A 27242-nucleotide genomic window follows, 5' to 3' on the forward strand; every position below is an offset into this window, starting at 1 on the left:
GCACACTGAAAACCACAGCAATACAATTCTGGCAGACTGTTTATTTTCAGAGTTCACTCATCACAGCCATGAGAAGCATTCTGTACAAGGTAAATTTCTAATACAACTTCAAGATTATGCAATTAGCATATTAATTTTTTTAGAAGATGAGCTTTTCTGGAAGCAATCTTCCTGTTTTATTTTAAGTAGTATTTGGCTCTTGAAGCATCCTTCTCTTTCCCTGCTTTTTTCTCCTCATTTCAGCCATTTGCTCTGTATAACCCTTTCCTCTCCCAGTTACCTTCTTATGCTGTTCTGCTGCAAGTCCACTAAATCAGTAAGGTCTTTTGAGAATTTTCAACTTGGTAGGCATGTTGTTTTTCAGCTCAAAGAATGCTTTTAAGCTATCAACTTCATCATGGTATTTTTTGCTCCCTTATAGCCCAAACCCCCAAATAAACACAGTGCTGGGAGATGAAACTGCACAGGCAAGAATATGAAAATCCCTAAGTGAAGGCAACATTTTCAGAGACAAAGCAGTTGATGTAAACACCAGGAAATACTCTTCATTTTTCCCAATGTAGCTCTTCTCTTACAGGTAATAATAGCAAAATATTCCATTGATTGGGATCTCTTCTCCATAAACATGGCAGTTTTGTCATGACTTGCAAAAATTGAGAAATAATGTCAAATATACAGATATATCATTCAAGGTTATACCAAAGTTTGTCAGCTTTAGCCTCCTGCACTTAAATGTAGCTATTTCCAATACCTGCAGTTTCATTCAGTTATTTCCTTCAGAAATGACTGTCTGTAGAAACCAGTCTAAAAATACAGCTGGCACCATGAAACAGTTTTGAAAAAATTATGGTTACTTCAGCTCTTCAGCTCTTTTCCCCTCAACAGTTTAGTAGTATTCCTGACATTACAAACCAAGTATGACAACAACTTCAAGTTCCCAGCGTATCACTTTCAGACGAAACAAAGTGAGAGGTTGAGTTCTACAGGTAACTTTTAATGCAAGTCATGAAAATTTGAGAAGATTCTGATATTCTTCCCTTTTCAATACATGGGATTGCATTTATTTAAATTTATTTTTACTTTATGCTATACGTTCACATTACCGGTTATCCTTCTCATTCTTAAACAACAGTACAAATGGTTTACAGTCATGACATCTCACAATAGCCTTGTTTTTAATTTATGCAAAATTTTTAAAAATTAAGCATAAATACATTTTTTAATCTACTGGCAAGTCAGGATTTACTCGTCATTTATTAACAGTTGTATCTGGAAAAGCACACCAAAGGTGCTGATACTCATGACTCATTAGATGAAGTTCAAGTTAGCTGACAGGAGGGTAATTTTCTTCAGTTCTTCATTTGACTCTTACTCATCCCAGGTATCTCCATATTTATTTACTTTAACTAAAGAAAACAAAAGAAAAAACAAAAGTAATCATGTGTAGTTTAACGGCTGAAGTTTATCCTACACAGTGCCAAAAAGTATAATGAAGTGCACTGCCAACTGAAGTGGTGCATGGGGAGAGAGTCAGTTACAGCACAACAGACATGTAATTAAAGCTACTTTTGAATAAATGGGGAGAAGGGTTTGCTAATCATTTTACCCTAATGAATTAATATTCAATCAGGAGGCCTACTGTGCTAATTCCTGCTCTACAGAATTTGCAATTACTTTGAAACAAATGTAATACGTGGATGAAACAAAGACAATTGGAGGAAACAGGCAAGGAATGTTACAATAAATAATGAGGCTACATAATCTGGTTACATGCACAGTTGGATGGATTCAGGATAGTTAAAAACACATTCAAAGACAAACAAACAGAAATCAGTAATCCCTACTAGGAAACTACTCAGCCATTATTATTTGGCAGCTTCCTTTAGCATAGGATTGAGTCAGAGAGGAAAAAAAATGGGTAGTGGTCTAACGGCTTTGTTCAGAAGTGTGCTACTGTAACTGAACAGCTACCAGAATGTGAAAACAGGCTCTCCTGAAAGTGAGCTGCAAAGTCCTCCGTAATTGGCTGCCATCACTGAAAAGGCTAAGGATGGCTCTATTTGATCCCGTAGGAATACTGACACTAGTCAAGCACCCTTTATAAATCCACTTGCAAGTTAATTATTAAGCTCACTGTTTATCACTAACTATGTAGCAGAACAAGTGGAATAGAGCAAAATGGTACTTGTCTCTGTGAGCTACCAGCAAACCGAGCATAATGCCCTGACAAATCTCTTTGGAGCGACTGATACTGCAGTGAGACACAATGAGAAGCTCTCTCAAAGTATGACTTGATTTCCATTTCTATTAACCACAGCAGCTGAACAGGCTGCACTCATTCCCTAGAAAATGGGCCAGTCTAGATCACTATGCAGATACACGTATTGTGCTGCTGTAGGGAAGAGAGAAGGCACTGGCAGATGGAAGTTAAGGATTGCTTAAAGCTGGTTCGAACAGAGTTTGGTTTCCCTTCCATTGCAAGGGAAGGCAGAAATCACTGTCTCCTATTTGCTAGGGACCCAGAGATAAGAGGATGAATCAAGGGGTAGTGACTCAAAGTATGAACAAGCACACAGCAAGTAACATGTTCAGTTCGACACAAGAAACTAAATCAGATCTTAGCCCACAACATTAGTGTAATCAATCCCTCAACTGCAGATTTAAATGTACTTGCATGTGTAAAACATTCCTGAATTTTTGTATGCCCTCATTACTCTTTTCCCTAAAATGCAAAGAGATACTTAAAAAGTCTATTTACAAATCTCATGCACCACTTTGAGTTCTATTCTCAAGCCCAAGTACAGCCTTCAAATGGAACACATAAATTTAACAGAAGCAATGCAACATTTGATCAACACTTAATAGAGGTCTTCTATATACCTCAAGTAACTAAAAATAAAGTAAGTAACAAATGCACATTCTCATTTCACAGCCACATTTGCCATGGAATATGGCTAGGTTTTCAGAATGCTAAATTTTTTCAGAAAACACTTCTGTGTATGGCTCACAAGTGACATTTCTAGGCTTTCTATTGTGGAGAAGTATCTTGAAAAAGAAACATTGTGTAAATCCATGAAGTGTCAGCCAATGGAATTCAAAGCAATCTGAAACTGCAGCTTCAATATTTTTTCATGTCTCATTAGCACAGTCACCATGGTAAGAGAAAGCCTTTATCCTTGAAAATAACAGTTAAAAATCATGACACAAAAACTGTTTATATTTTTCTTTCAAGACTGCAGATCTGTCCATAGATAGATAATCTGCAGAAAGTAATTCACAAGCATTGAGAGACTGACACTCTTAAGCAACACTGTTCCAAAGCCTAGTGTTCCTACTTCAGAGCCTTTTGCTTGAATACACTCTTCTGTATGTATTACCACCCATTATGCCTAACAGGAGACAATAGCTATTCCTAAAAGTCTTGCTGCAACATGGCTGACAAGACTGAGCAGTGCACAAACCCAAACAATTCAAGGTGACTAGTCCCATCAGTGTGTTAAATGGTAAAATATTTCTCTTGCTACTGTTGTTTTTAGAGATGCCACATAAATTTTAAAAGTTCTAGAGCAAGCAATTATGAATTGCTTCTGTGTTTCCTTTTAAAAAAATTGCATTCTTATTTTGCTCTGTAAAGTTGTCTTTTTCACTGTGAAAACAAATCTCAATATTGCTGCCAAATACTGTTTCCTTCCTCTGGGTTTTAATGTAGAAAATGAACCTCTACAAACAATGCCTCTATAGAAATCCACTAATTCCACATGAAACTATTCATAAAAATAAATACCCTCCCCCTTCAAACCATCGACCATGTGCTCTATTTTGAGAAAACAATGCTATCTAAAACACACACCCCCCTCCCATAGCTCTTTGGTATAGCTCTGAGCTCAGAGAATTCTTTGTGGAAAGAGGTTGCTCAATATACTCAATGAAGCAAAACTTACAAGCTTTTCTGTCTGGCACCAAGCAATATGGCTAGAGAAAAGGAATTACAATTTTCTATTGGATGATCAAAATTTTCAAAAAAATAATTAATCTGAAACAGGAACTACAGGTCATATGCATCACATATGAGATACTTGCAGATACTCTAAATATGAATCCCTTAAAAGGTATGCAGAATTAAGCTTTGTGTTTGCAACAACATTATGGCAAATATCTGAATTTCACAAGAATTTTGCAGTATATTACCTTCCTTAGCTGGTCTTTCCTGTGAAAACTTGCTTGGAGTTTCTGCCTTTGGTGGTTGCATTACATCATATGCCTGCCTGTGTTTATTCCTTAATTCCTCATATGTGATGCCTTTTTTTTTACGACCTTCTTCTGGAATTGGAGCAGGTTCTGAAAACAGAAAAATACTAAAATACTAAATATGGCGTAACACACCAAAATTTGGCTTCAACATGTTCTAGAATACCAGTTAATTACTGATCAATCCCAAATTAAAAGGAGCATGACAGCTGCAATTCTAAATACAACAGTGAATGTATATGGTCTTCAAGTAATCCGTTCCTTTTATCCTTTTAATTTTGTCAAACTGCTTTGAAATACTGGCTGTTAATTCATTTTCTTCATTTAACTATAAGAAATTCTAACAACCACGTGGTAGTTGATGGATAAAATAGCTCTGGTCACTTTATCTAAAATTTACAATAATTATATATTTGAGATATATATGATTTCTGAAGAGAAATCTAAGTGAAGCTCAACGGTTTGCATTAAGGCTTTAAAGTTTGCTTTCAAAGAATTAGGACAGAATCTATCATATGATACCTGATAAACATTTGATCCTTTTATCAATATTTATAATGCAGAATCTTGGTTATATAATAAAGGTTTTACCAACTATTGATATTTGTGATGAAATGCAGTAACAATTTTGACACATTTATATCTGACACTTTCATCAAGTTGCATGAAAGGGCTTTTTTAGTGAAATAAAACATTTTTCATAAGTAAGTTGAAAAAATCCAAACTAATTCAAAGTACAAAATCCTGCATTTGGCAGTAACTTCCTCCTTTGTGTACCAGGGACACCTGAATTCAGAATCCTGTGTTTCCCCTGAAACAGCTGAGGACAGTTCATACTGGAAGGAGGAAAAGAGCTGCATGGTACTTGAAAATCATTTTAGTTCTCTGTGAGAAAATCAGACTATTGGTGGATAGAACACAATATTCATTCAGTTCCAAGGAGACATAAATGTTTGTCACAGTGGGAAAAAAATTTTAAAAAAGTTTAATGCCACGGAGTTACAACAGTATCCAGTTACAGCCCAATGGATGGTGGAACTGCAATCACCTTGGAAGGGCCAGCAGGCAATTGGCAGGCTGTGGTTTATTCAGTACAGTGAAGGAATGGCATACTCCCCTTTCCTTCTGTCAAAGAGCCCTTTCAGTCAGGCTGAGTTTTTTGCAGGTTTAGTTCCACAACAGATTGCACCTTATAAGTTAATTCAGGATTTTTACTTGCAATTAAAGCAATTTTCACCTAGAAAACCCTGAATCGAATTTACAGTTAGAACACAAAATAAAATTTATATTCATCTTCTGTGTAAAAACAATTCTTGTAATTCTTTCAGCTATTTAATTCAAAACCACTATATTGTGCCATGTGTGTTTGCATAGGGTGAGAATACACAGTTTTATAAGAACAGTATCTAAAAGAAAGGCAAGAATCTTTGCAGTACCAACTGTTAAATACTAACACTCACCTTGAACAGTGTAATCAGTAATTCCAGTAGGTGAAGATTCATTCAGAGAAGCACTGAATGGAATGGGTTCATAACTTGAGAGGGCTCTATCTGTTGAGCTGTAATCATCTGAATAGCTAGAAGAAGGTGGGAATCCAGCTCTTGGAGAAGACGACTCAGTAAATGACTGGGAAGACTGAATGTCTGAAGAAATGTCTGAAAATTCAGATTTACGACTGGAACGGCTGGAAAAGAATAAAACTATTATTAAAATACTGAAGTGAAAAATGGAACTAGAAGAGTAACAATACTCCCAATTCAAGAAAATGTGCCTTCATTTTAAATAGCTTCGTTTCCAGCTGAATCATCATCTTAAAAATTTTTGGGATGTTTTAGGTGTTTTCTTTACATTGCAAAGATTTCTATAGTCCTTTTCCTAACATTCTTCCCTTCCTCAAAGAATTTTAGCTCATACCTCCAGAACGGAGAGAAAAGAGACAAAACATACTGCACTTTACAATAATTGAAGTTACAGTCCTTTTTCCCAAAGAATCTTCAGACAAAAACACCCCACATCAGACACAAATAGTACAAAGTGTGCCCCATGTAAGTAGTGGTAGTATGAACTATAGTTAATTTTAAAAGCCTTTCAGGAAGAATTTGATATTTAAAACCCTTCATCATTAGAAGGTGTTGTAATTGTGGAGGACTGAACAGCAAAAGGAGACTGAACAGCTATCTTAGGAAAAATAGACTATGAAAATTAATCAAGTTGCTGAATTCTGCAAAAATATTAATGAATTTTCTCTTGGGAGAGAAAGGTAATATCATATAAAGAATATTCTGGAAATTGGTGCCAGATATTTTAAAGTATTCAGTATATTGTTAGAATGGCCTTGCAAGCCACTACACAACACGTCCCTCTATCAGGAATGCCACCACTTCGTGCCACTAGAACACCTCTAGAGTATTCATTAACTTTTTACTTTTAATTTCTGCAAATCTTTTAGTTCCCTTCGTATAACATTTCCAATTACTCTTTATTTAATTCTCACGATAAACCTACAGCACAAAGCTACTTTATTGCCTCAATAATCTTTTTAAAATCTATGCAAACACAGCTTTAAAAAACTACCTAATCTTTTAGCTCCCTACGAGTTTTTAACTGCAAATCAAATTACCAAAATACATTAATTAGTAGACATACAGTGCCCAGGAAAGTGTAATGATTTCTGTCGCTGGGTTAAAAGAATAGTATGTATGGATAATAATGCAATTGAAATGAATTTAAATTATTTATTCAACCAAGGAAAAGGAATTTATCACTTAGCAAATAAAACTTTACAGATACAAATGGACCATTAACGGTTGAAGGAATTCATTGGTGTAAGATGATGGTACTTAAACAAGTTCTCATGTAAACACAATTAATGAGCATGACAATTTCATACTAGCAACTGGAGGAGGGTGAAGGGACAAGTCCTACTCCAATTCAGCTGATTATATACAGTATGAAGTGTATATGTATGAAGTGGTAATGCCTGAAATTGTTTGATGTCATAAAACCATAAACATTTCCGAATAAAGGTAAATCTTGCAGACAAAATAAAACTGTCGTAAGTCTGAATTTATAGTGCAATTTAGAATTTAAGTAAATCCTTTATAAACATTTAACAAATCTCAGTACATACACAGGAGGACTACTACTCACTATCCAAACACTATTCTCCCAGTTTTGAATCAAGGGTTTAAGTGACATATTCTGAAAACAGCTTGCAATTAAAAACCAGTTGAAGTAGAAAACTTTCTGGAAGAAAACAGGAAATAGTTTTAAGAACCTGATGAGTTTCTCACATGTACAGCATAATGCCGTTACAGATGTAAAGGATTTAAACAAACAGCAGTAAGTTTGACCACCATGCTCCTTCCTGCACTGATATTGTTTACTGAGCTCTTTCCTTTGATAAACACTGAAATCATTTCCCCCCTTTTCCTACTTCAATCAAACTAAACTATGGGAAAAACTTCCAGAATGTAACACTATTTTATTTCAGTTAATTAAATTTACTTTTAAACTAAGGAGGCAATTTGTGCTGTCATTCTTCTGTAAGTAAATTCCATGGGAAACACTCTTATTTTTACAAGGAATAGAGTTTGCTAAGTAAAATGTTTATCTTTCTACTTCTCAAAGTGATCAGTTTTATGTAAAGAGCTCCAAATACATATTTTATAGCTTGCCAACTGATATGAATACAGATTCCTGAAAGGGGTAATGGGGAATGAGGGAATGTGCAGCTCTGAAGGTGTTGGAAAGCTGCAAAAGTGGTATTGATCTGTTAGTGTTTAAAATACCCTATTCAGAATATGTTTTAGATTTAAAATATACTTAAAATTCTTACTTAGGTGAACTATGTCTCTGAGCTTGTCGTAGAACATCTCCTATTGGAGAATCCTTCAGTTTCTTAAATTTCTCGCTACAGATTGGCAAGTAGGATATCTTTCCAGCCAGGTATCCACACATTCCAGCAACTTTTTAAAAAGAGAAAAAATGGTTTTACATACTGTACTATAATATCCAACATTGTTTTAAAATAATAATTTCAAATAAATCATGTAGTATCTTGAATAAAAGAAAGAAAAAACAGGTCAGATTTAAACCAAAAAACATGCACTAATCATCTCTGCTTCTGCAGACAAAGGGTACTAAAACCAAATGCAACAGCTGAACAGAGACATAAATGATTTAGACATGGTGTGGGCATCAGATGATTTCAGCTAGTACTTGGTAAATGAAAGGTGACTAAAAAAAAAAAAAAAAAGGAAAAGAATTGCATTGTTTTTTTCTCAAGATCCAGAAATTACGATTAACTATCAAAGATGATAAACCAATCAGAAATAAATACAGGCAATAAATTCTGCTAATTTGCTCCATCAGAACAGTTAGATCCTGAAAAGGCTTTACTAGTATGAAAAGAGGTCTAAATCAATTAGCAGTAGGCTCAGTAGCTTCTGTGATTCCGTGATTTGGCTGCCAAGGGCAAACAACTGAATTAGCTGAACCCTTGGAATCACTAAGCAAGCGGTTTCAATTTAGTGCATGAGCTACTTCCATCTGCTACAAAAGTCATAAGAATAAATTACCAAGATAGCTCTTTCTGGGCTTAAAACTTATGATTTCCATCAACTGGTCTTTAAAGTTCTATGAGTGAGTCAGTGGTGTATGAAGGATTCCATGAGAATCAACAGTTTTCTTGTTGACTTTGCAGGAGAAAATGACTAGACTCTTTCATGTGCAGTATTTCCTAAGCATAAAGACTAACAGTCTCAATTATCTTTAAGTCAGGAAAGAGTTAATTATCAGCAACATTAATCCTCTGCAATTCTCAGCTATAGATTACATTGCCTGGGAATCAACATAAACGGGATTTTAGCCTAGCCAGCTGTACTGGTACTGAAATTATGATTCCTGTTCTAATGTCTTATTTTCAAAAGAAGGGTAAAAGTCCTTTCCCAAGGGAATAGAGAAGAACAGCCACAACTATGAGTGAAGTTTACAAGTGGGGAATGTAAGGGTTTAGCTGTTCAGCAGGTTAAAAAAACCCAAATAACTCATATACAATAAATATGTGCAAAGAGAAAAAATACAAGCCCTTGGATTGGCCTAAGAAGAATTCAAACAAAATATTTAGGAAAATAAAGCTTAACAGAAAAGCTGATTACTCTTTTGCATAAATTACGAAGAGAAAGTCTCTTTTTCTTGAGGTCTTCTACTAAAGAAAAGGAAAGTATCTCTCCAGAAGAAGTTTCACTCAAAATAATTATTTTATTACAGAACTAACTGCCAGATGAACGACATTTTTGAAGTTAGCTTAGTAAATCAGGTATTGTTCTTTGCTTCTACATTCCCTGTTCAAGATCTCAGAGAAGCTGATTAGACAGGGCCCAGTGCAGAGTAACATGAAGTACACAGAGGGATAGGAAACCTCCCCTTCTTTGTCAGAGAGGACCAATAGCTCTCTGCTGTGTTGAAGAGGATGCTGCCAATGTAATGAATCAGCCATGACTAACTAGAAAGTTTCAGTAAATTCTTAAGAGTACCTAGAAAACTACTGAGAAAAGTATAGTCATTCTTACAGGCAGAACATCCTGGCCAGCCCACCTGCACCTTATTTTTAGCCCTGATTTCAATAAATTAGTTCTATTAAATTAGAAGAATGTGACTCCTATGTGTAAGAGTGATTGGGGAAATAGCAGTTCTATTATTTATTAGAAATGTTTGTGTTATATCATTGTCTGGTGTTCAAAGAAAGTAACCAGAATTTAGCATAAACAACTTGAGCCCTAGTCTCTCGCATTCATTTATCTGCTTAAACAACACTTCCTTGACCACAAATCATGGGGTTTACCCTCTTCCCACTGAAGTAAACTGGCTGTATCTGCACAGATTGGCAAGATGGCAACGTCCTGTTTTACTGTCCTGTATTACATTGAAAAGGTTAATTTATTAAGTTAATTATTTATTTTTGATTATACTTAATCCAAAAATCATTCACATGAAATTGCTTTTTTCCTACAATTGTACATACATAATGTCCAGGAAAAAAAAAGTAATTAAAATAGCCTGAATGGGACACATGAGAGACATGAATAAAGACCTTCAAATTAGGAAGGGAGGGGTGGGTGTATTCTGGCAATGTAATTTAAACTTAGGTTGCACGGTATCTATTTACAATGTTTTTATCTTAAATGATTGTTACATTTATCAAGCAATTTTATATAAACCTTATAAACAAAAGTTGTCCAAAATCTGCAGTACAAATTCAGACAGTGAATTAATCACTGAATCATGGTTTGAGTGCAAAGGGACCTCAAAGATCACCTAGTTCCAACCCTGCTTGGGCAGGGACACTTTCACTAAACCTGGTTGTACAGGGCCTCATCTAACCTGGCCCTGAACACTTCCAGGAATGAGACATCCACAACTACTCTGGGCAACCTGTCCAGTGACTCACCACCCTCAGTAAAGGATTTCTTTCTAATATCTATACTCTTTTAGTTTAAGACCATTGGTCACACTGGGCATTAGGAAAAGGTCCTTGACTGAGAGGGTTGTCAGGCACTGGAACGGGCTCCCCAAGGAAGCAGTCACAGCACCAAGCCTGTTAGGGTTCAAGGAGCATCTAGAAAACACTTTTAGTCACACAGTGTTGTTTCAGGTTGTTCTGTCAGGAGTAAGGAATTCAGTCCCTGGTCCTTAGAGGTCCCTGCCAACTTGAGTCACAGTGAATTAGCCAGCCAGTCTCAGGGGAATTATATCTGCATAACATACAGCATGAATGTAAGCTGAATTTATACGTAGCTTTTACTTACACGCAACTTTAATAAAAGAGCCAAATCTTGAGCTGTCTCTTAGAACACCTGAAAATGAGGATGAAATTCCATAATAAGGTAAGAGATACGATATTACATAAGATACATGTAATCAGATATTAAGAATTAAGTTGAAAAACCTCAACTGTAGTTATGTTTGTAGAAGCAGGTTACTCTTTTACACTTCATGTTAAATAAAAATTTAAAACCCCTAATATCTGAATTCCCCATAAAAGTTTAAAAATTACATCTTTAATAATATTTAATCACAAGGTTATTAACACACTGAGAACATATTGTTTCATAATCAGTGAGATACTGCACTTGTCACACAACATAAAACACACATAAACTCGATTTTAAGTTCAGCTCCTTGTTTATGTTGAGGAACTACAAATCATGTAGCTGCAGAGTCTGAACTTTTTAGTTACAAGTACATTGGACATTATATTATCATAATAACTTTCCTAACAGCAGAAAGATATTTCAACTGAACAAACTGAAAGGAAATTGAAGTATTTTTACTTTACCTTTTCTAATTAAGAAACTAGTACCAAGCATGCTCACTGCAGCCAAAGGAAAAGCTGTAAAGAAGAAAAAAAGCTGCTTAAAATACAGTTTTCAATATTTTCAATCACATTTAACAAATATGCAATAAAATTAGAGTTGCTATGCCTTCCTAAGCTCATTTGTGTAATATAAGGATATATATTAAAAATTAACAAACCATATATAAATTATCATTGTCAATTCCAGTTTTTAAGACCTACTACAAATTATGTGGTACTAGTTAATGAGTCATCTTGACTGCATTATCCTTCATGCTTCCTAAAATACAAAAGCCACTGTCAGATGGAATAAAGTTCTCCAGACAAGACTCCAGGTCTAGCTACAACTGCTACAGCATCACGGTGCAGAACTTTAAGCTAGAGAGGCTCACACATTTCTTTACAACAGGTCAAGTTATATAGAGGCCAGTGTCTCTAAAAATTGTTGATAATCAAAACTCTTGATGTTTTAACATAAGAACTTTGGGAAAAGTTTAACTCTTATAGAGCTACAAATCAGACTGATTAAAATTAGTTAACGTTTTATTCACCAGCAAATTAAAAAACAGGGCAGTTTTTTCTGTAGCTTATAGATCAAGTTATACAATCTGGGGTTAGGGTTGGGAATGCAGAGAAAACAACATTCTGGAAGACCATCACTGCTTACCACAACCAGCCTAATGGCTCACATCAATGTTTATTACATTGAAAGACTTTATGTGGCAAAAAGCATTTAGAGATCACAAAAAACAAAATGAATGCTTCTTGTAAGCAATGATAACTAATTTATGGGGAAGATTACTCTGAAACTATTCATATAGCTGAAACTATTCATAAAGACCACCACCCCTGCACAAGATACAGGGACAATGAAGTAACAAACACGACAGAAGGTTAAAAGAATTTACATTAAAGATTTAGATATGCCATAATGAAGCTTAATTTCACGCAAGTCTGAAAAATGTAGATGTTACAAAAAGGCTCAATGACTTCTAGGAGAGAAAATTTTGCAACAGCACTAGATGGTTGAAGTGTTTTGTTTTTGCTAATTAAATTCATATTTGAAGACAAATTATAATTTTGGAGAGCAAAGTATCAAAGAATACTTTGGAAATTAACAGCTAATTCCCTCAAATTCTGACAGGTCTAAACTAAGGAGTCCAACTAGCATTCAGGGTAAATGCAACTGGATGTTGCTTCTAAGAATAAATACTGGCTCCTTGGTTCAAAGCAAGATTGATTCAAAGCAAAGTTTCAGAACAGAGAATAAAATCTTCCAACCTCTTAGATAATAAAAATCTGATGCTTTTAGAGATTCCAGACCTAGATTTTCCAAAATTTACTGTTCTAGATTTTCTGAGATACAAAATGACAGCACAGACTTGAAACTAAATTGTAAAAGAAAAACAAAAACAAACAAACCCAAAAACAGTAACAAAATAAATCAAACAAAAACCCCAACAAAACAAGGAGAGGGAAGGTGTGTAAAGAAAAATATGTTAAAAATTATTTCAGTAGGATTTCAGTCTATCCCTTAGAAGTTTGAAATTATTTATTGACCCAACACAAACATTCCAGATATCAAAACCAGGCTATACTAGTATGTGAGCATATAAGTGACCTGAAATGGTAACTAAAAATTTTAAAAATAGCTAAATGAAAACTGGATTAATATCTAAAAATTAATATGAATTATTCAACTGTAAAAAAAACCAAACAACAAAACAAACTTAATACAACAGAAAACATCAATGCTATGGCAAAGAGTACTTTTTCTGCTTCAGGAACAGAACAAATCTAAGGAAAGTAATGGAAGGCTGATATATCAACAGCACATGATAATATAATGTACCCAAGTAAAAACTGTTTTATGGGAAAAGTTGTATCAGTATGATTTGATTTTGTTAACAAGATTAGAAGTGTGAAGAATAAAGCTGAAGGTTGTAGTATAAATTTTTAAGAGTGTAATAATTTACACAATAATGTGATTACAAACTAGTAACTCCAGTAAAGCATGTATTAAACTGAATTGTGAAATGACTAGTGGCAGAAGCTGTCAAGAGAAACTATGTCAAAACACAGATGGATTGTAAGCATGAGTAAAATTTGCTACAGCTTGACATTTGAATAAACAAACTGAAAATACACAAATTTATAGTAACTTAAGTGAATAACAAAAGCTGACACAATGCAATCTGAGGATTTCAGGGCAGTCACACAAGCAGCCTCTTGCAAAGGGGACTTCAAGCAGTATGTATTTAATACAGTGAATACAACAGTCTAGAATGTGTATGCAGAACAGAGAAACAGTCATGGACTTAAGGCTCTCCCAGCGAGACAACAGCACAGTTCACAACTCCTCAAAAAGAACATCTGTTACTGTTGTAGCTCCCTAAAGAGAAACAACTCAAGAAACTAACTTAGGGCTTTCAGGTTATATCTACATGTCATTTCTTCAGTGACTATTATATAAAGATGCACATGGCAATGAGCTACACTGTCAAGCAGCAGAACAGCTCAGGAACAAACAACTCTCTCTCCTCTTTGTCTTCCAGAAGAGATTATCAATAAACCAGAAACAATCATCACTGTACCACTAACAGATCTGCCTCTTTCACTTATAAAATTATACAGAAAATGGCTACTTTTTTTGCAAATATGCTGAAGATTTCCAAGTATTTGTGTAAAAGTGGATGAGACAAAACAGAAAACAGAACTTTGAATCATTAATTCAAAATCACAATGCCTTAAGAGCTGTCCCTAAAGTACTGGCTTCCATGAGAAATCAGAGACCCAGTATGCTAAAATTAGCAAATCAGCTGCTAAATTCTTCATCTGTCCTGGTTTTTGCCAAGCCACCTATCAGTATCAGGAGTAACCTACTAGTGTGTGATCAAACAGCAGGTAACAACCACATCAGAAGGCTTGTTCAAACCTTGTGACCAGGTATATAAAAATCAAGCATGCCTTGAACCTTAGGGTTACAGAAACCATGCACAGACACAGCAATTTTCTCCAAAAGTTGAACAGAGTGACTACTAATATATTGTTCTCTTCTCAAATCTCTATAAAGATGAAGAGCAATAATTACAAGTTAAACTATTTTATTCTTGCATGTTGCAGGTAAAAATAAAAATTGAAAATAAAAATGCAGAAATAACACAAAAAAGAGAACCCAGTAATATAAACGAGACTCATTAATTAGATCTATTTTCAGATTCACAGCATATTAACTTAAAATATGAGGAGATCATTTTATAACGAATGAAACTTAGAAATTATGTTGCACCTTTTATGAAACTGCTGCAAACTCTTAGTAAATCCTATAATGATCAGCATTTTCTGGGATACAATTCCAGTACATGTGAAGCTTGTTAATGCACTGTGCTTTATCGACCTAGACCCTCTGTAATGCCTCAGGTAACAGCAAAAGCTAAAGGTGGAAGGAAAGCAACCAAGTTTACCAGCAAAGTGAACTTACCTCTATACCGAAAACTCTCCTCAGCACATTCCTTGAGGAGTCTTCTTTCCTCCTCTGTGGGAACATAAGGCCTAGGTATTTCCCTCTTTCATTAGGGAAATAAATTAGAAAAGAATGGACAAAAGAACAGTTTAAGGGCATTTTTCAATCAAAAAACTTGATATCTAACTTTCACAACTTGTAGTTTCTATACTTCCATCCAGCTATACTTAAGAAACCAGCACCTTGTGTCCATAAACATCACATGAAATATAAAATTTAAAAAATCCAATGCTTCTAAAAATGACGTGAGAGAGCAGAAAGAAAAGCCTGCTTTGGTCCCTCTAACCAGCCTTTCAAACAGCTGACACCTGACAGATCACTACGTGCTTTTTAAAAGTATTTCTCAGGGTTTCAAAGACAACAGGGTGTCTTGTAGGTTCGTATGGACGTAATTCAGCTGCTTCAACAGCGTGTGAGGTTTGTGCGGAGGTGCCTGACCCTGTCCCGCCGTGACAGCCGTGTGGCCGGGAGAAGCACAGGTGTGAGAAGATCATCGGCACCAGGGGAACAAAGAATCACAGAATCAGTTGGGCTAGAAAAGGCTTATGAGGTCAGGCAGGGCTGAACACCACTTTGTCAAGCGGACAGTGGCACTAAGTGCCATGTCCAGTCCTTCCTTAAACACCGCTAGGGACTGTGACTACGGTGACTCCAGAACCTCCCTGAGCAGCCCATTCCTATATCTCTTGACCCTTCCTGTAAAGCAATTCCTTCGAACGTCCAAACTAAACCCCCCCGGTGCAGCTTAATACTATGCTCTCTTGTCCTATCGCTGGCTGCCTGGGAGAAGAGGCCGATCCCCACCTGGTTACAGCCTCCTTTCAGGCACTTGTAGACAGAGACAAGGTCTCCCTAAACCTACTTTTCTCCAGGATAAACAACCCCAGCTCCCCCAGCCCCTCCTCATAAGACTTGTACTCCAGACCCCTCACGAGCTCCGTTCCCTTCTCTGGACATGCTCCCGCACTTCAGAGCCATTCCTGAATGGAGGAGCCAAAATCTGAACGCAGTACTTGAGGTGTGGCCTCACCAGTGGTGAGGAGAGGGGGATGGCGACTTTCCTGGTCCTGCAGGACCTGACACAGACCAGTATGCCATTGGTACCTGAGCACATCGTTGGCTCACGGGCAGACACGAACACCTCCTTACGCGCTGCCAGGACCTCCCGCCCGGCCCCGAGAGGCCTCAAGGGCACCGGCTCCGCGTGGAGCTCAGGGCAGGGGCGGCCGAGCGGCAGACAGGAATCCCCTTTCCCTAGCCCGAGCCCACCGCCTCACCCCCCGCCTCGTCGCCCCCAGCCCCGCCAGGTTTCCCCGCGGCAGCGACACCGAGCCAGCGCAATTACCTCGGCCGCGTCCCCGCCGGGGCCGGGGCCGGGGCCGGGTCCGGGTCCCTGCCCGGCCTCCATGGCCGCCGTGACCCGGAAGTGCGCGCGGCGGCGCAGGGCGCAGTGCGCGTGCGCGCAGCCGCCACTGCCGCAGGGCGGCCGGGCCGCGGCGGGGCTGGCTCGGCGCGGCGGCGCTGCCGGCTGTGGGCACGGGCTCGCCTTCCTGCTGAAGGGTAGCCAAAAGCTTTTGTCTGTCCCTGCCCAGCTCCAGCTGTAGGTACGTTACCCGCAAGTTTGTTACCCGCTTGCTAAAGATGCGTGGCCAGAATTTCCTAAAAGGAAAGGGTCTGTGTTGCCTAAAAAAGGGGGTTTTCTGAATCAGGACTAAGCAAGGGTCTGGTGGGCAACTCTTGAGCTCGAAAGCGGTATAAATTTGGTGGTTAGGATTGTCTTGGACTGGAAAACTAGGAAGATGTGTGCTTGATTCTAGCTAATGCCGTGGAAATGGCAGCTTTAGAGGATGCTTGCAGTTTATGAAAAATAAGGAAAGGTTGAGGGGAAAAAATGTGTTTTTGATAGTGCAGTGTATGCCCTGGCATATTCTTGTAAACAGGCAGTATTGTGGCTTGAGTTCACCATATGCTGATATGCCCGTACTTGCCTGTGGAATGTACCACTCCCTTTAAGCCTTTCCTAGAGCAAGCCATTGTCTCTTTACCCTGGAATTTGGCTTAAATTGCTGCTTCCCGATGGCTGTACAAAAAAGGGTCCATACCTGAAGATAGGAGAAGGAAGGTTTTTTGTCATTGAAATTTCAAAAATTGGTAGAGAACTAACTACAAAAGGAACACGGTGGAAATGTGAATGGCCTGGGGCAAATGGGCTAATGAAAGCTGTAGAGATTGGATTCTTGAAACAAGATGAGTGGATAGAACCAGAAACTGTGTATAGTGGGGCTCTTTTATTCGTACCTCTCATCATACAATAAATAAATTTCTAATTTAAATGTGGTTGGAAGTAATTAGTATGATCAGGTAATCTTTATCTCTGCTTGTCACCTGGGCCCATGCTAATGAAACATTCCTCAATATGTGACCATCCATGATGCACATTATTAGTTGGAAGGTAAAAGATTTTGGCCTCACCAGCTCAAGACAGCTTTGTTTATGGGACTATAGCACATTTATTAAGACAACTTATTTCATGCTTTTTCCCACTTATCTTTCAGTACATTCTAGGGAAAGAATACAAAAGGTTTTTAAAGCTTGAACTTTAGTGGGGTAGGGCATGTTTATGAATTGCACCTCCTCTAAATACAGAGCTTCAGTGGGGAGGAAGTGGCAATCAGTCTCCTTCATTGTAGAAAATAATGGCTCTGCTGTTTTGCTTTTCCGTTGTAAAATTAATCTTATCCATTCCATTTTCTCACTTCACTGTCTTCAAGTCTCTTAGATTCTAATGGGAAAAAAATTAAAAGCATGCATCAAACTGGTGAGTTTACCATCCATTCAAAAATCTTATCTGGAACAGCCTGCTTGTGTGAGATACTTAAAGGTTTCAACTGGCTACATGCATCCATTTGTTGGCTTAGAACTTCAGTTGTAGGACCAAATGCAGCATAGATGGTGGAGCATATCTACATCCTTGGCACTTCATTCTCTGTACTCAAAACCTGTTTTTGGAGTTCATTCATTAAAATAAATTTTAACAAGGACACCTTTTCTGGCCCTCTGGCCTATCTTTACAACTTCCTTTATACTCATGCTGTCTTTCATGCAACTATGAGAACTTCAGTTTATGATCGGTGATGGCATCACCAAGTCCTTCTGATAAACATAAACCATTGTTCTCTTGCAAGGCTTCAGGCTAGATATTTAACCTCTTTCTTGAATACTATTTTCTCTACTTTCTACTTTAACAGGTGCCATTATACAATATGCCATTTTTTGTTTATAAATCTATGCACTAGAGTAGTTTTTAGAAGAACTCTCGGGGATCTTAAACTGTTCAACAACAGGCACAATGGTGGTTTGAAGCTTCAGCAGCTGTTTTAATAATTGCTGTTCTGTGTTGTTTTAAACACAAAAATGATAGATTATTCCTAACAGCATAAAGTTATATATTTTGGGCCATTTTCAGAGTAAAAATTATTTTTAGAATTATTACAAGTCATATATCTATGTCTCTAAACTTTTTATCTTTTATGACTTAGTATCATGTAGGAATGAAGAATATATTTGAGATTCAAAATACTGTAATACAAAAACTTGATTGTTAGCCTTTAGAATTGGAAGTTATTTCTTGTGAAAGAGATGCCTTGAAGGAAAAATGAAAACTTTCAAATGATGAGATTCTCTTAAAATGAACTGATTACTTAGGTTAACAAGTTGGAAGGTGTGAAAGTCACATGGTTTCTAATTACAGTACTTTGCAAAACAAAGTGGTGAATATTCAGAACTCTTGAAGGTAGAGCTCAAAGAACTATTAGGGTGAGTTCTGTGCAGTCTGTCAAGTGGCTTGAAAGTCTATCTTTCTGATAAATTCTTTTTCATCCCCTTATTAACAGTTACAGATTTTATACGACTCTGCTGCAAAACAAAGAGTTAAGTTTTACAATACTGTATAAGACATAACTAAAACCATTAGATATATGAAAGAGTTGCGATAAATGCTGATCTGGTAAGGAAAGTCTCCAAAACAAGTACTTATAGTGTATGGGCTCAAGTGCATAGAACAATGTGAATGATGATTTTATTTTTTTCTGTTGTTTTTTTGCTTGGTGCTCTGGACAATACAGTAAAATGCAGCAGCTGAGAGGTTCTGGTGGCTGCCAAGAGTTAACAGGACTATATTTGAAAAAATCTCTCCCTAGTGAGGAAATAACAGCGCCCCATACCAAAAAAAAGAGCATTGTTGTAACTACTACAAGTGGCAAACAAAGAATCAGTTATTTGCCTGAAGCATTATGGCACATCAGCAAGAACCAAGAGTGGGTGTCTTTGAGGAGCTGATAGTCAAAGCCTCAATTAGTAAGGACTTTACCCACATAGATAATGTTTGCTATTAATATTAACTGGTACTGTAATGTATTTTGAAAATTGCTTTACATGTTAACTAATCCTTAGAGCTATTTTGTAAAGCTGGCAGGTAAAGGAGTGTTTGGATTCTGAAAGTGATTGTACATCCTGTAAAGTTCAGGTGCCCAGGGTTAAATACCAGTGGTCTGATTTTCATTGGTGGTGAGGTTCTGCTACTCTTGTCTCAGTTACATGCATTTATTGGGAAGATCACTGAGCCCCTAACTCGGAATAACTTCAAAATCAGAATCAACTCGTGACATACTTTGCTTCAATCAATTGTCTGAAATGATGCACAACACCAGTAGCAATGAATCCTGTTTTTCTTGTTAGGTGCACTATCACTCACATTTGGACTGTGGTGTGATGGTTAAAATACAGTAAAAAGTACTCCACAAAATTCTTAAATGGACAGGGAAGAGTTAACCTCAGCTACCAGAATACAATTTTTTGTTCCCTCTCCTACTTTCTTTTCCTACTGGTTTCTGCAAGTTGAAGTATATCATCTGTCTTAAGGTTATGCAGCACGTGGACACAAGTAATTGAGCATGGAGGGGCTTTTACTCCAAATAAACTATAATCGTACAAAGTGTGGTACAGAACTTTGAACTTCTAGTAAAAATTGTTGCAACTGTTGTGCTGGTGCATTTGTTCTTTGTACTTTTCACTCAGTTCTGTTTTTGTCAGAAATGCTTATTATAATACAATACTTGTGTGACAGGCTTATGTTTAACAGTGGGAAAATCTTGACTTCAGGATTCTTTCTAATACTGTTTTGTAAATCTTGTGTTGTTTTATCACACTTTACATGTATTTATTTTTCTTTCTTTCACCCCCACCCCCTGGTTTTTTTTTTTTTTGTTTTTGTTTTTTTTTTTTTTTAATGCCTGGAAGCTTTGAGGCGCTTTAACAGAAAATATAGTTACTTTCTAACCAGTTAACCTTGGCTCCCAGATCTTTGCGTTGCTTAGAAATACATTGTTACTTCCAACCACCAGACCTGTTGTGTTAGTGAAATCCTGGCCAGTCCCAGTGGCAGCTGTTTTCTGAGGATGATGTTTTGAATTATTTGATTAATCCGCCTCGCTGCCAGTGCGTTGCGATAAACCTTGCAGCTTGGCGCCTGTGGGAGTGACATGAAATCAAAGCGAATATCCAATGGCCAGAGCAGTCCGAGTGCTCTTTATGCCATGCAGGGGAGGCGGCAGCGTGCCCTGCCCTGCCCCGCAGGCTTCCTGGGAGCCAGGCTGCTTCTGCGGGGGAAGCTCGGCGGTTCGCGTTGGTAGAACAACGCGACTAATTCCTGGCAAAAAGGCGGTATCTCAGCAAATGTGCAGCTGGCCGAGACACAAATATTTGCCCTTATTCGCTTGGGGGAAGGGCGGATTTTCCGACCTCTTCCTACGGGCGAAAGGAGCCTGACGGCGCGGCGGGACCTCTGCGGGGCCTCTTCGCCTCAATAGCCAGGACACTTCCTTGATGTTTCCCAGCCACGCTGCTGCGTGCCCAGAAAGCCGTTTGATTCCCAGCTACCTTGATGATACCGGCTTTCGTAACAGCAGCGATCAGTCCGGCTGTCTCCGGGGGCGCGGAGGCTTCCTGGGGTCGCTCTCCCCGGGGGCCGGCCCGGTGCTGCCGGGGGTCGGGGCGCTGCCCCGACGGGAGCCGGGCGGCCCGAGGGGAGCGGCGCCCGAGCGCTGCGGGGGCAGGACCGGCGCCGCCCCGGCCTATCACGGCCGCGGGAAGCGGGCGGGCACAGCCAATCGGGGGCTCGGCTCGCTGCCTCGCGATTGGCCAAAGTTTGTAGGGGCGGTGCCTCGGGGGCGGGCCGGACGTTCGGGAGCCAACGGGGAGGGGGCGCGGGGGCGGGGCCGTGTGAGTGCTGCGCGCCTGCCCCAGTGAGCGCCGGGGCCGGGCGGGGCGGCGCGTGCCAATGGGGCGGCGGGGGGGGGGGGCGGGAGCGCCGCGCCGGGACGTCGAGGTGCCGGAGGGGAGAGGCGGTGTCGGGATAAAGCCGGCGGGGGATGCTGGTGGCGCGCGTCGCTCACCGGCTCCCACCAGGGTCGCTCTGAAGTGTGGGGGAAGCTGCAGCCGCGCTGAGGTCCGCGGCGGCGCCTGGGGCTGCGGCAGCTTCTACCGGCCGGAGAGGTGAGGCGGCGGCGGAGCCGGGATCCGGTCGTGGGTGACCGGAGGGAGGAGACGGCGTTTTGCCCCGTCGGGAGCGGAGCCCGCAGGTTGTGCTGTGCGGACCCTGGCGCTGGCCCTGCCCCGGCCCTCGCCGCTTTGTTTACGGCGGGGAGGGACGGGACGTGAGGGAGGGCAGCGTGTGGCCGAGCGGCCCTGCCCGGCGTCGCCGCGGGGGCATGAGTAGGGCGGAGATGGAGCAGGGGTCGGCGCTGCTGCGTGCGCTCAGTGCCGCCCGGCCGCCCCCCACCTGGGCTCCGGACCTCCTGTCCCGAGAAGACGGAGCCTTCCCCGATCCCCTCTGCGGCCCGAGCTCCGTCTTCTTCCGCCCCTTCCTCCCCGGCCGCGGCCCCACCCGTGCGTGCCCAGCCTTCTCAGCCGGCGGCCCCCAGAGCCCCCGGGGTGGGAGCGCTGCTCGCACAGCCCCGCGGGCCGAGCGTAAAGCGGCAGCCGCCGCTGGGCTCGTCCCGCCCCACGCCCACACCCGTCCGGCCGGCTCCGGCCGCCCCTCAGGACAGCGGGGCCGCGCAGCCGCCGGGCAGCCACCGCCGCAGGGGATGGCGGGGCTGGGAGCGAGCCAGGCCGGCCGGGAATGGCGGGACGGAGCGCGGAGGGTGGCACGGAGCCGGGCTTTGTTCCCGGCCCCGCCCCGCCTGGGGGTGCCCGGGGGCTCCGGCGGAGAAACGCGCGTCCCGGCTCCTGGTGGGGAGGGCGGTGCGGGCGAGCAGCGACGCCCCCGGCTGCCCGTGCCGCCCTCCGCTCAGCTGGCCCGCTCCCCCGCCTTCGGGTGAAACTTGGGAGACTTGAGCGGCAAAGTAGGAGACGTGTGTGTGCGTCCTTCCCTTAGTGTGCAGCGCCTCGCTGATGGAGTCTCTCTGAGGTGCTTTTAGGACCAAGTTTGGCTTCCACTGTTTTTACAGCCTCCGTTAGCCGTACTTGTGTGACTGTAAGTATTGTAGGGGTTTAATTAGTTTTCCCTTCTCCACTTTCATGTGTGTGTTTCTAGTATTTTGGTAATGAGATAGTTTTTGTTGCTCAGTGGGCAGTTCAGTTTGTGTCTTGACCAGAAATCACTGTTTGACAATCGGGGTAACTCTAGCTAAAACATTCTAAGGAATCAGACGGAAAACATAAAAAAAACGTCTGAAAACCCAACAAATCTCTAATATTTTGATGGCCACTCATACTGAACAAAAGCAGTTTGCTAATACAATCTTGAAAAATAGTAATGCAATCTGGAGACGAGGCAGCAGGAGTGTAACCTGGACTTCCTTGAGAATTGCAAATCTCAAATGGACATTAGGGAAGAAATACACTAAACCAGAAAACGAGTTCTTTACTCCTTTGTGCACTGCATATCTCCCTGCTGCAGACTTCATGGACTATAAAGAGTACTTTGAGAAAGAAGGTGATTTACTGATTGAGGGTTGAGCAAAGAGTGAAATTAACTGTAGTTTCTTAAGAAGTATTTCCTCACTGTCATTTCCTCAGTAGACTGTTTCAGTCTCTTTGCTTCTGTGTTGTTACTGTCGTGCTGAGGATGTGTATCGAGTACTTCAGAACCTTTGTGGAAGATCGTTTACCAAGTGCTGTAAAACCACACTGATTCTTATCTTGTGACACTGTCTCAGGAAGGAAACAAACCCCTCTGTAAAAATTGTGTTGCAGGTTTAGTAAGTCACGTACTTAATGATGAGAACAACATTTTCAGTGTCAAAAGCTTCCTTTATCTGGGTTTGGTAGAGGTCCTTAGTGGTACTTGATGGTGGTTGTTACCAGTAGACAACCGATTTCCCTGGGCAAATTGCTACTGTGAATGACTCCTTGTTTATATTCCAAAATTGATTTGGTTAAAGTCTGTGCTGACTTCTCTGGAAGTGGTTTCCTTGGAGCAGAGTGGTGGTATGTTGCTTTGGGATGCTGTAGAACATTGTTGCTGAGCTTCATTTCAAAAGAGAAGTTGTTTAATTCTTCCGTGAGGTTAGTTAAAGTTGGAAAATTCAACTGATTCTGTTTGACTGGCCTAAGTGAACCAAAACATGGTGATAGCTGGTTGTCACCTAATAGCATAATGCTTTTAAGAAGGGAAGCTGTAGGTTGTATAGGCTAAGGCAAAAAGTAGAGCATTTTTCTTGTTACTGTATTAATACTTTGCAGAATCATCCAGCTAGGCTTCAACAGCTCAAGAGTGGTCCTCATATGTTTATTTCACTGTGAATTCCACTTTTTAATTTGGGTTGATAAAATTAATTGGTATGCTGAAAGTTTTTGCTAATACAGTTGAGATCATGCTGTCTGTATTTACTTTTTCTAAGAACTTAAGAAGATTATCATTCCCTTCAGTGGCTGTGCATCAAGGAAAACAGCTTGGAAATCTGTGTTCTGTGTCAGGCGGGAGTTTCCTATTCTAGATCTAGCTTTGTATTTCAGGGGGTTTTGTCTTCATCATCTTGCTGAGTGAAGACTACTACATCATTGTGTAAAGGGCCAAAGGACAAGTTTAATTTTTTTGTCTGTGTTCCTTAAGAGAAGTGAAAACAAACCTTTCACTTCGGTGGCCTGGCATAATACAGGACATGGATGTATAATGTGCTCCTTCTAGCTTAGAGTGCCATGAGTTTTTAGCAGTTTTTACCTTAGTTTAAAAGAAACGATAGGTGTTGTACAGATAATGTCAGAGGAAAGAGCTATGTACACATGTGGGTTATGTGGGTTACTGTGAGAAAAATGAGGATAATATTTCAGGGTTTGTCACCCTGTACCTGTAGGTACTGGCCTGCCTTACCAGTAGAAAATGCAACGTAGCTTATCAGTGGGAGGGCAGCTGGCCTAGCACACGGGCTGGCTGTGGTTTGCTGCTTTGTGCAGCTTCTGCATGCTCGCACCCAAACAACTTTGAACCTTTACAACTTTTGTATCTGTAATAATCCTCCCAGGAATCACAGTGTGCTGGAGAAGTGTTGCAATGTTAGGAGGTTTTAGAATTCAGCATTATTCTTGTCTGGTCTTGCTCTAAATCCTGATGAACTCTATTACTAGATGTTAGCCAGGCTGACTCAGCTAGGGTTGCTTCTTCCTTTTTATATTTACTAAAAGAGCAGTCCTTGCTGGTATTTAACTTGCTTATCCTCAGTGCTCAACAGTTAATTGTCTGAGTATCTGTGTGCTGCCATATAGCTCTGTCTCTTCTAAGACTTGTGTTGTCCTTCCTTTCCTTCCTTCCCCTCCCCCAAATCTATTATAATCCTAATTCCCTCTGACATGAGCACCTCCCAGGAAGAATGACAGAATACAATCTCAAACAGCAAGTGTCCGATACTATCACCGGAAGATATCAAAAAAGGAAAAAAAATCCCCTTGAGCTAGTTGAACAACAGTGTTTGCTCTGGACATGGCTTAAGTCTTGAGGCATTTTTGTATTTATCCCTAGGTTTTCCCAGTGACTTATGTTTGCATGTGAAATATAAGAGGAGCAAGTATTAAAAGCAAAACCAAATGGAACTTTTAAAGTTGGATTTGGGGTTCTCTGAAATGTCTAAATATTTGATCTGGTACAAGAACCCGGTGCCCTGATGCTGTTGCTGTAAGGTTTGGGGTGTTATTGGTTTGCTCTTTACATAGGTACTCTTGCTCGTGTCACCAGAAGCAGCATGAGCTGTTTTTTGTGGTTAGTGACAATAGTCAGAGTTGAGCTGTGTGGAGTTTGCACAGACCTTGGTACAGGAGGACCTTTCTTCCATCATTCCAGCTGCTGCTTTGGCAGCTGGTCCATACAGATTTAAGAGAACTTTGCTCTTCAAGAGCTGGGGCTGGCCTAGCCTGAAATAGCTACAGACAAGAGTGTCTAGCAGTAGGCTTGGAAATATTGACTTGCCACTTGAGTGTGCAGGTGGTCACTTTGGAATTAGTGTGGCAACCTATTTTCTTCTTATTCCCTGTATTCCAGAAAATGAGAGAAGACTCCTGGCTTGGACCTTTTTCTCCCCTCTCTTCTTAGATTTTTTTTTTTTTTTAATTTTTTTTAAAGTGAAGTTACATGAGATGGTAATAATAATAAAATAAGCTTTTTGTGTTTTGTCAGCTAATTGTTGTAAGGCTGCTTCAAAACTCAATAATGGATACTTTGGGAATATTTGCAATTGTATGTTAAAGCAGTTTGTCAGTGGCAGTTGCCAACATTATTTTTCATCTTGGGTAGCGATTTTTTTCTTTTCAATGTTTGCTTCCCCTTATCTTGAGTGTTTCTAGAGAGTTATAGTATAATTTTGCTAAACCAGATAAACCAGACTCTCTCTTGTTTGGGTGAGATTTCTTGTTCACCTTATCATACTAAAATGCTATAATTGCCTTCTTCATATATTAATTAGTCTTTTTAGCATGCATTGGCCAGACTTCTATAAAGTATTGCAGGGAAGGTTCCAGTGAGACTTTATAAAGGTTTTTTTAATACTCTCGTGGGTGTATCTTGCTGGTAAACCTTAGGGATCCTGTTTTCCTTTCATAGTCCTCTCCAGGTTTCTCTTTATCTTCATAAACTACAACTTTAAACAAAAAATATTACTGCTCAAGTATTTACATTAAGGGGAAAGAGAAGCTGTAGGTTAAATGCAGTGAGCTTTAGTAAGTCTCACTTTTGCCAACAGTCCTTGGGCCTACAATAGTTTGGGTGCCATTGGCATGATGTTGGTCATATTTGTGCAGAGAGTGTCCAAGAAGCTCAAAGATACTCCGGCAGCGTGCGTGTAAGCAAAGGAGAAGAGTGCAAAATAAAACAGTGTGTGTGCTAAAAAGATCCTTGTGAGGTTATGGGTAAGACCTGCCTTGAAATATGCAGTCCCATTTGCTTAGTCTTTCACAGACTTCCTGCTATTGAACTTTCACTGCTAGTTTTTTTGTAGTAGTCTCAAGGACAATTGTGTGGGTTTTGCCAACCCTCTGCAGTTAAGTTTGTTTGTTTGGAGTAACTGAATATAATGTTGGATATGTTTATAAAATAAGAGCTGGAGAGAGCATAAAAACTACAAATCGAGATAGTTTTGTTGTACTTGATCCAGAAGATAAGGCTCTAGTAATTCAATGTGGGACACTGTTTAAGGAGATTATTTTTTTAAAAAACAAAGGAATACATATATCATAAGGCTTGGGAATGTTCTGATAAAATGAGAACTCATGAATTTGCATTTGATTGATATTGTGGAATGACTATTTCTCCACTGGTGTTTTCCAGTTTTGCAAAATAAAGAAGCATCTTCTTTTATAATTGCAGTGTCCTAAAGAGGACTTGAAAATAACAGTAGACTTGGACAAAGGCTGATTCTCTTTAGAGGCATTGGCATGGCAAATAACTGAAGTGCTCCTAGTAATTGTTATCTGTCTTTCATGAGGGTAGTTCTTATCAACACCACTTCTGCTCTTGTGCTAAATCGGAAAGAACTGCTGGGATTGTGCCCATGGTGCTGGACATTTTGACTTTGAAGGTATTTCATGATTTTTGGTTGAACCTTACCTAATCTGGCACTAATGCTG

The 27242-nt window shown here is 39.9% G+C and overlaps 2 protein-coding genes across 4 annotated transcripts in view; one reads left to right on the forward strand and one right to left on the reverse strand.

The window, feature by feature from the left end:
* Window positions 1–973: 973 nt before the first annotated feature.
* OCIAD1 (OCIA domain containing 1) lies at window positions 974–16538 on the reverse strand. The gene is made up of 8 exons (XM_033060680.2): window positions 16474–16538; window positions 15087–15171; window positions 11588–11641; window positions 11058–11105; window positions 8087–8216; window positions 5709–5932; window positions 4189–4338; window positions 974–1406 (listed from the first exon to the last, which is right to left on the reverse strand). The coding sequence occupies exons 1-8, from the start codon at window positions 16534–16536 to the stop codon at window positions 1369–1371; spliced, it is 792 nt and encodes a 263-aa protein (XP_032916571.1). The 5' UTR covers window positions 16537–16538; the 3' UTR covers window positions 974–1368.
* Window positions 16539–16631: 93 nt separating this feature from the next.
* FRYL (FRY like transcription coactivator) overlaps window positions 16632–27242 on the forward strand; it is a 176098-nt gene continuing 165487 nt past the window's right edge. Inside the window, exon 1 of one of the 3 annotated variants that reach the window (XM_033061431.2) lies at window positions 16632–16732. The gene's annotated coding sequence lies outside the window, so the exon portion shown is untranslated. Of the gene's footprint in view, window positions 16733–21501; window positions 21681–22568; window positions 22663–27242 lie in introns of those variants that run through there. The other 2 variants (XM_033061430.2, XM_033061432.2) reach the window with 2 other exon arrangements.

This window comes from Catharus ustulatus, chromosome 5 (assembly GCF_009819885.2).
Source record: "Catharus ustulatus isolate bCatUst1 chromosome 5, bCatUst1.pri.v2, whole genome shotgun sequence".
NCBI lineage: Eukaryota > Metazoa > Chordata > Aves > Passeriformes > Turdidae > Catharus > Catharus ustulatus.

Excerpts from the sequence above, each read along its gene's own strand:
- OCIAD1 (XM_033060680.2), bottom strand. The coding sequence starts at position 16,536 with ATGGAGGCCGGGCAGGGACCCGGACCCGGCCCCGGCCCCGGCCCCGGC. Across the intron at positions 4,339-5,708 it reads TACTGATTACACTGTTCAAG|AACCTGCTCCAATTCCAGAA; the intron begins GTGAGTGTTAGT and ends TTCTGTTTTCAG. Across the intron at positions 1,407-4,188 it reads GGAAAGACCAGCTAAGGAAG|TTAAAGTAAATAAATATGGA; the intron begins GTAATATACTGC and ends TGTTTTCTTTAG.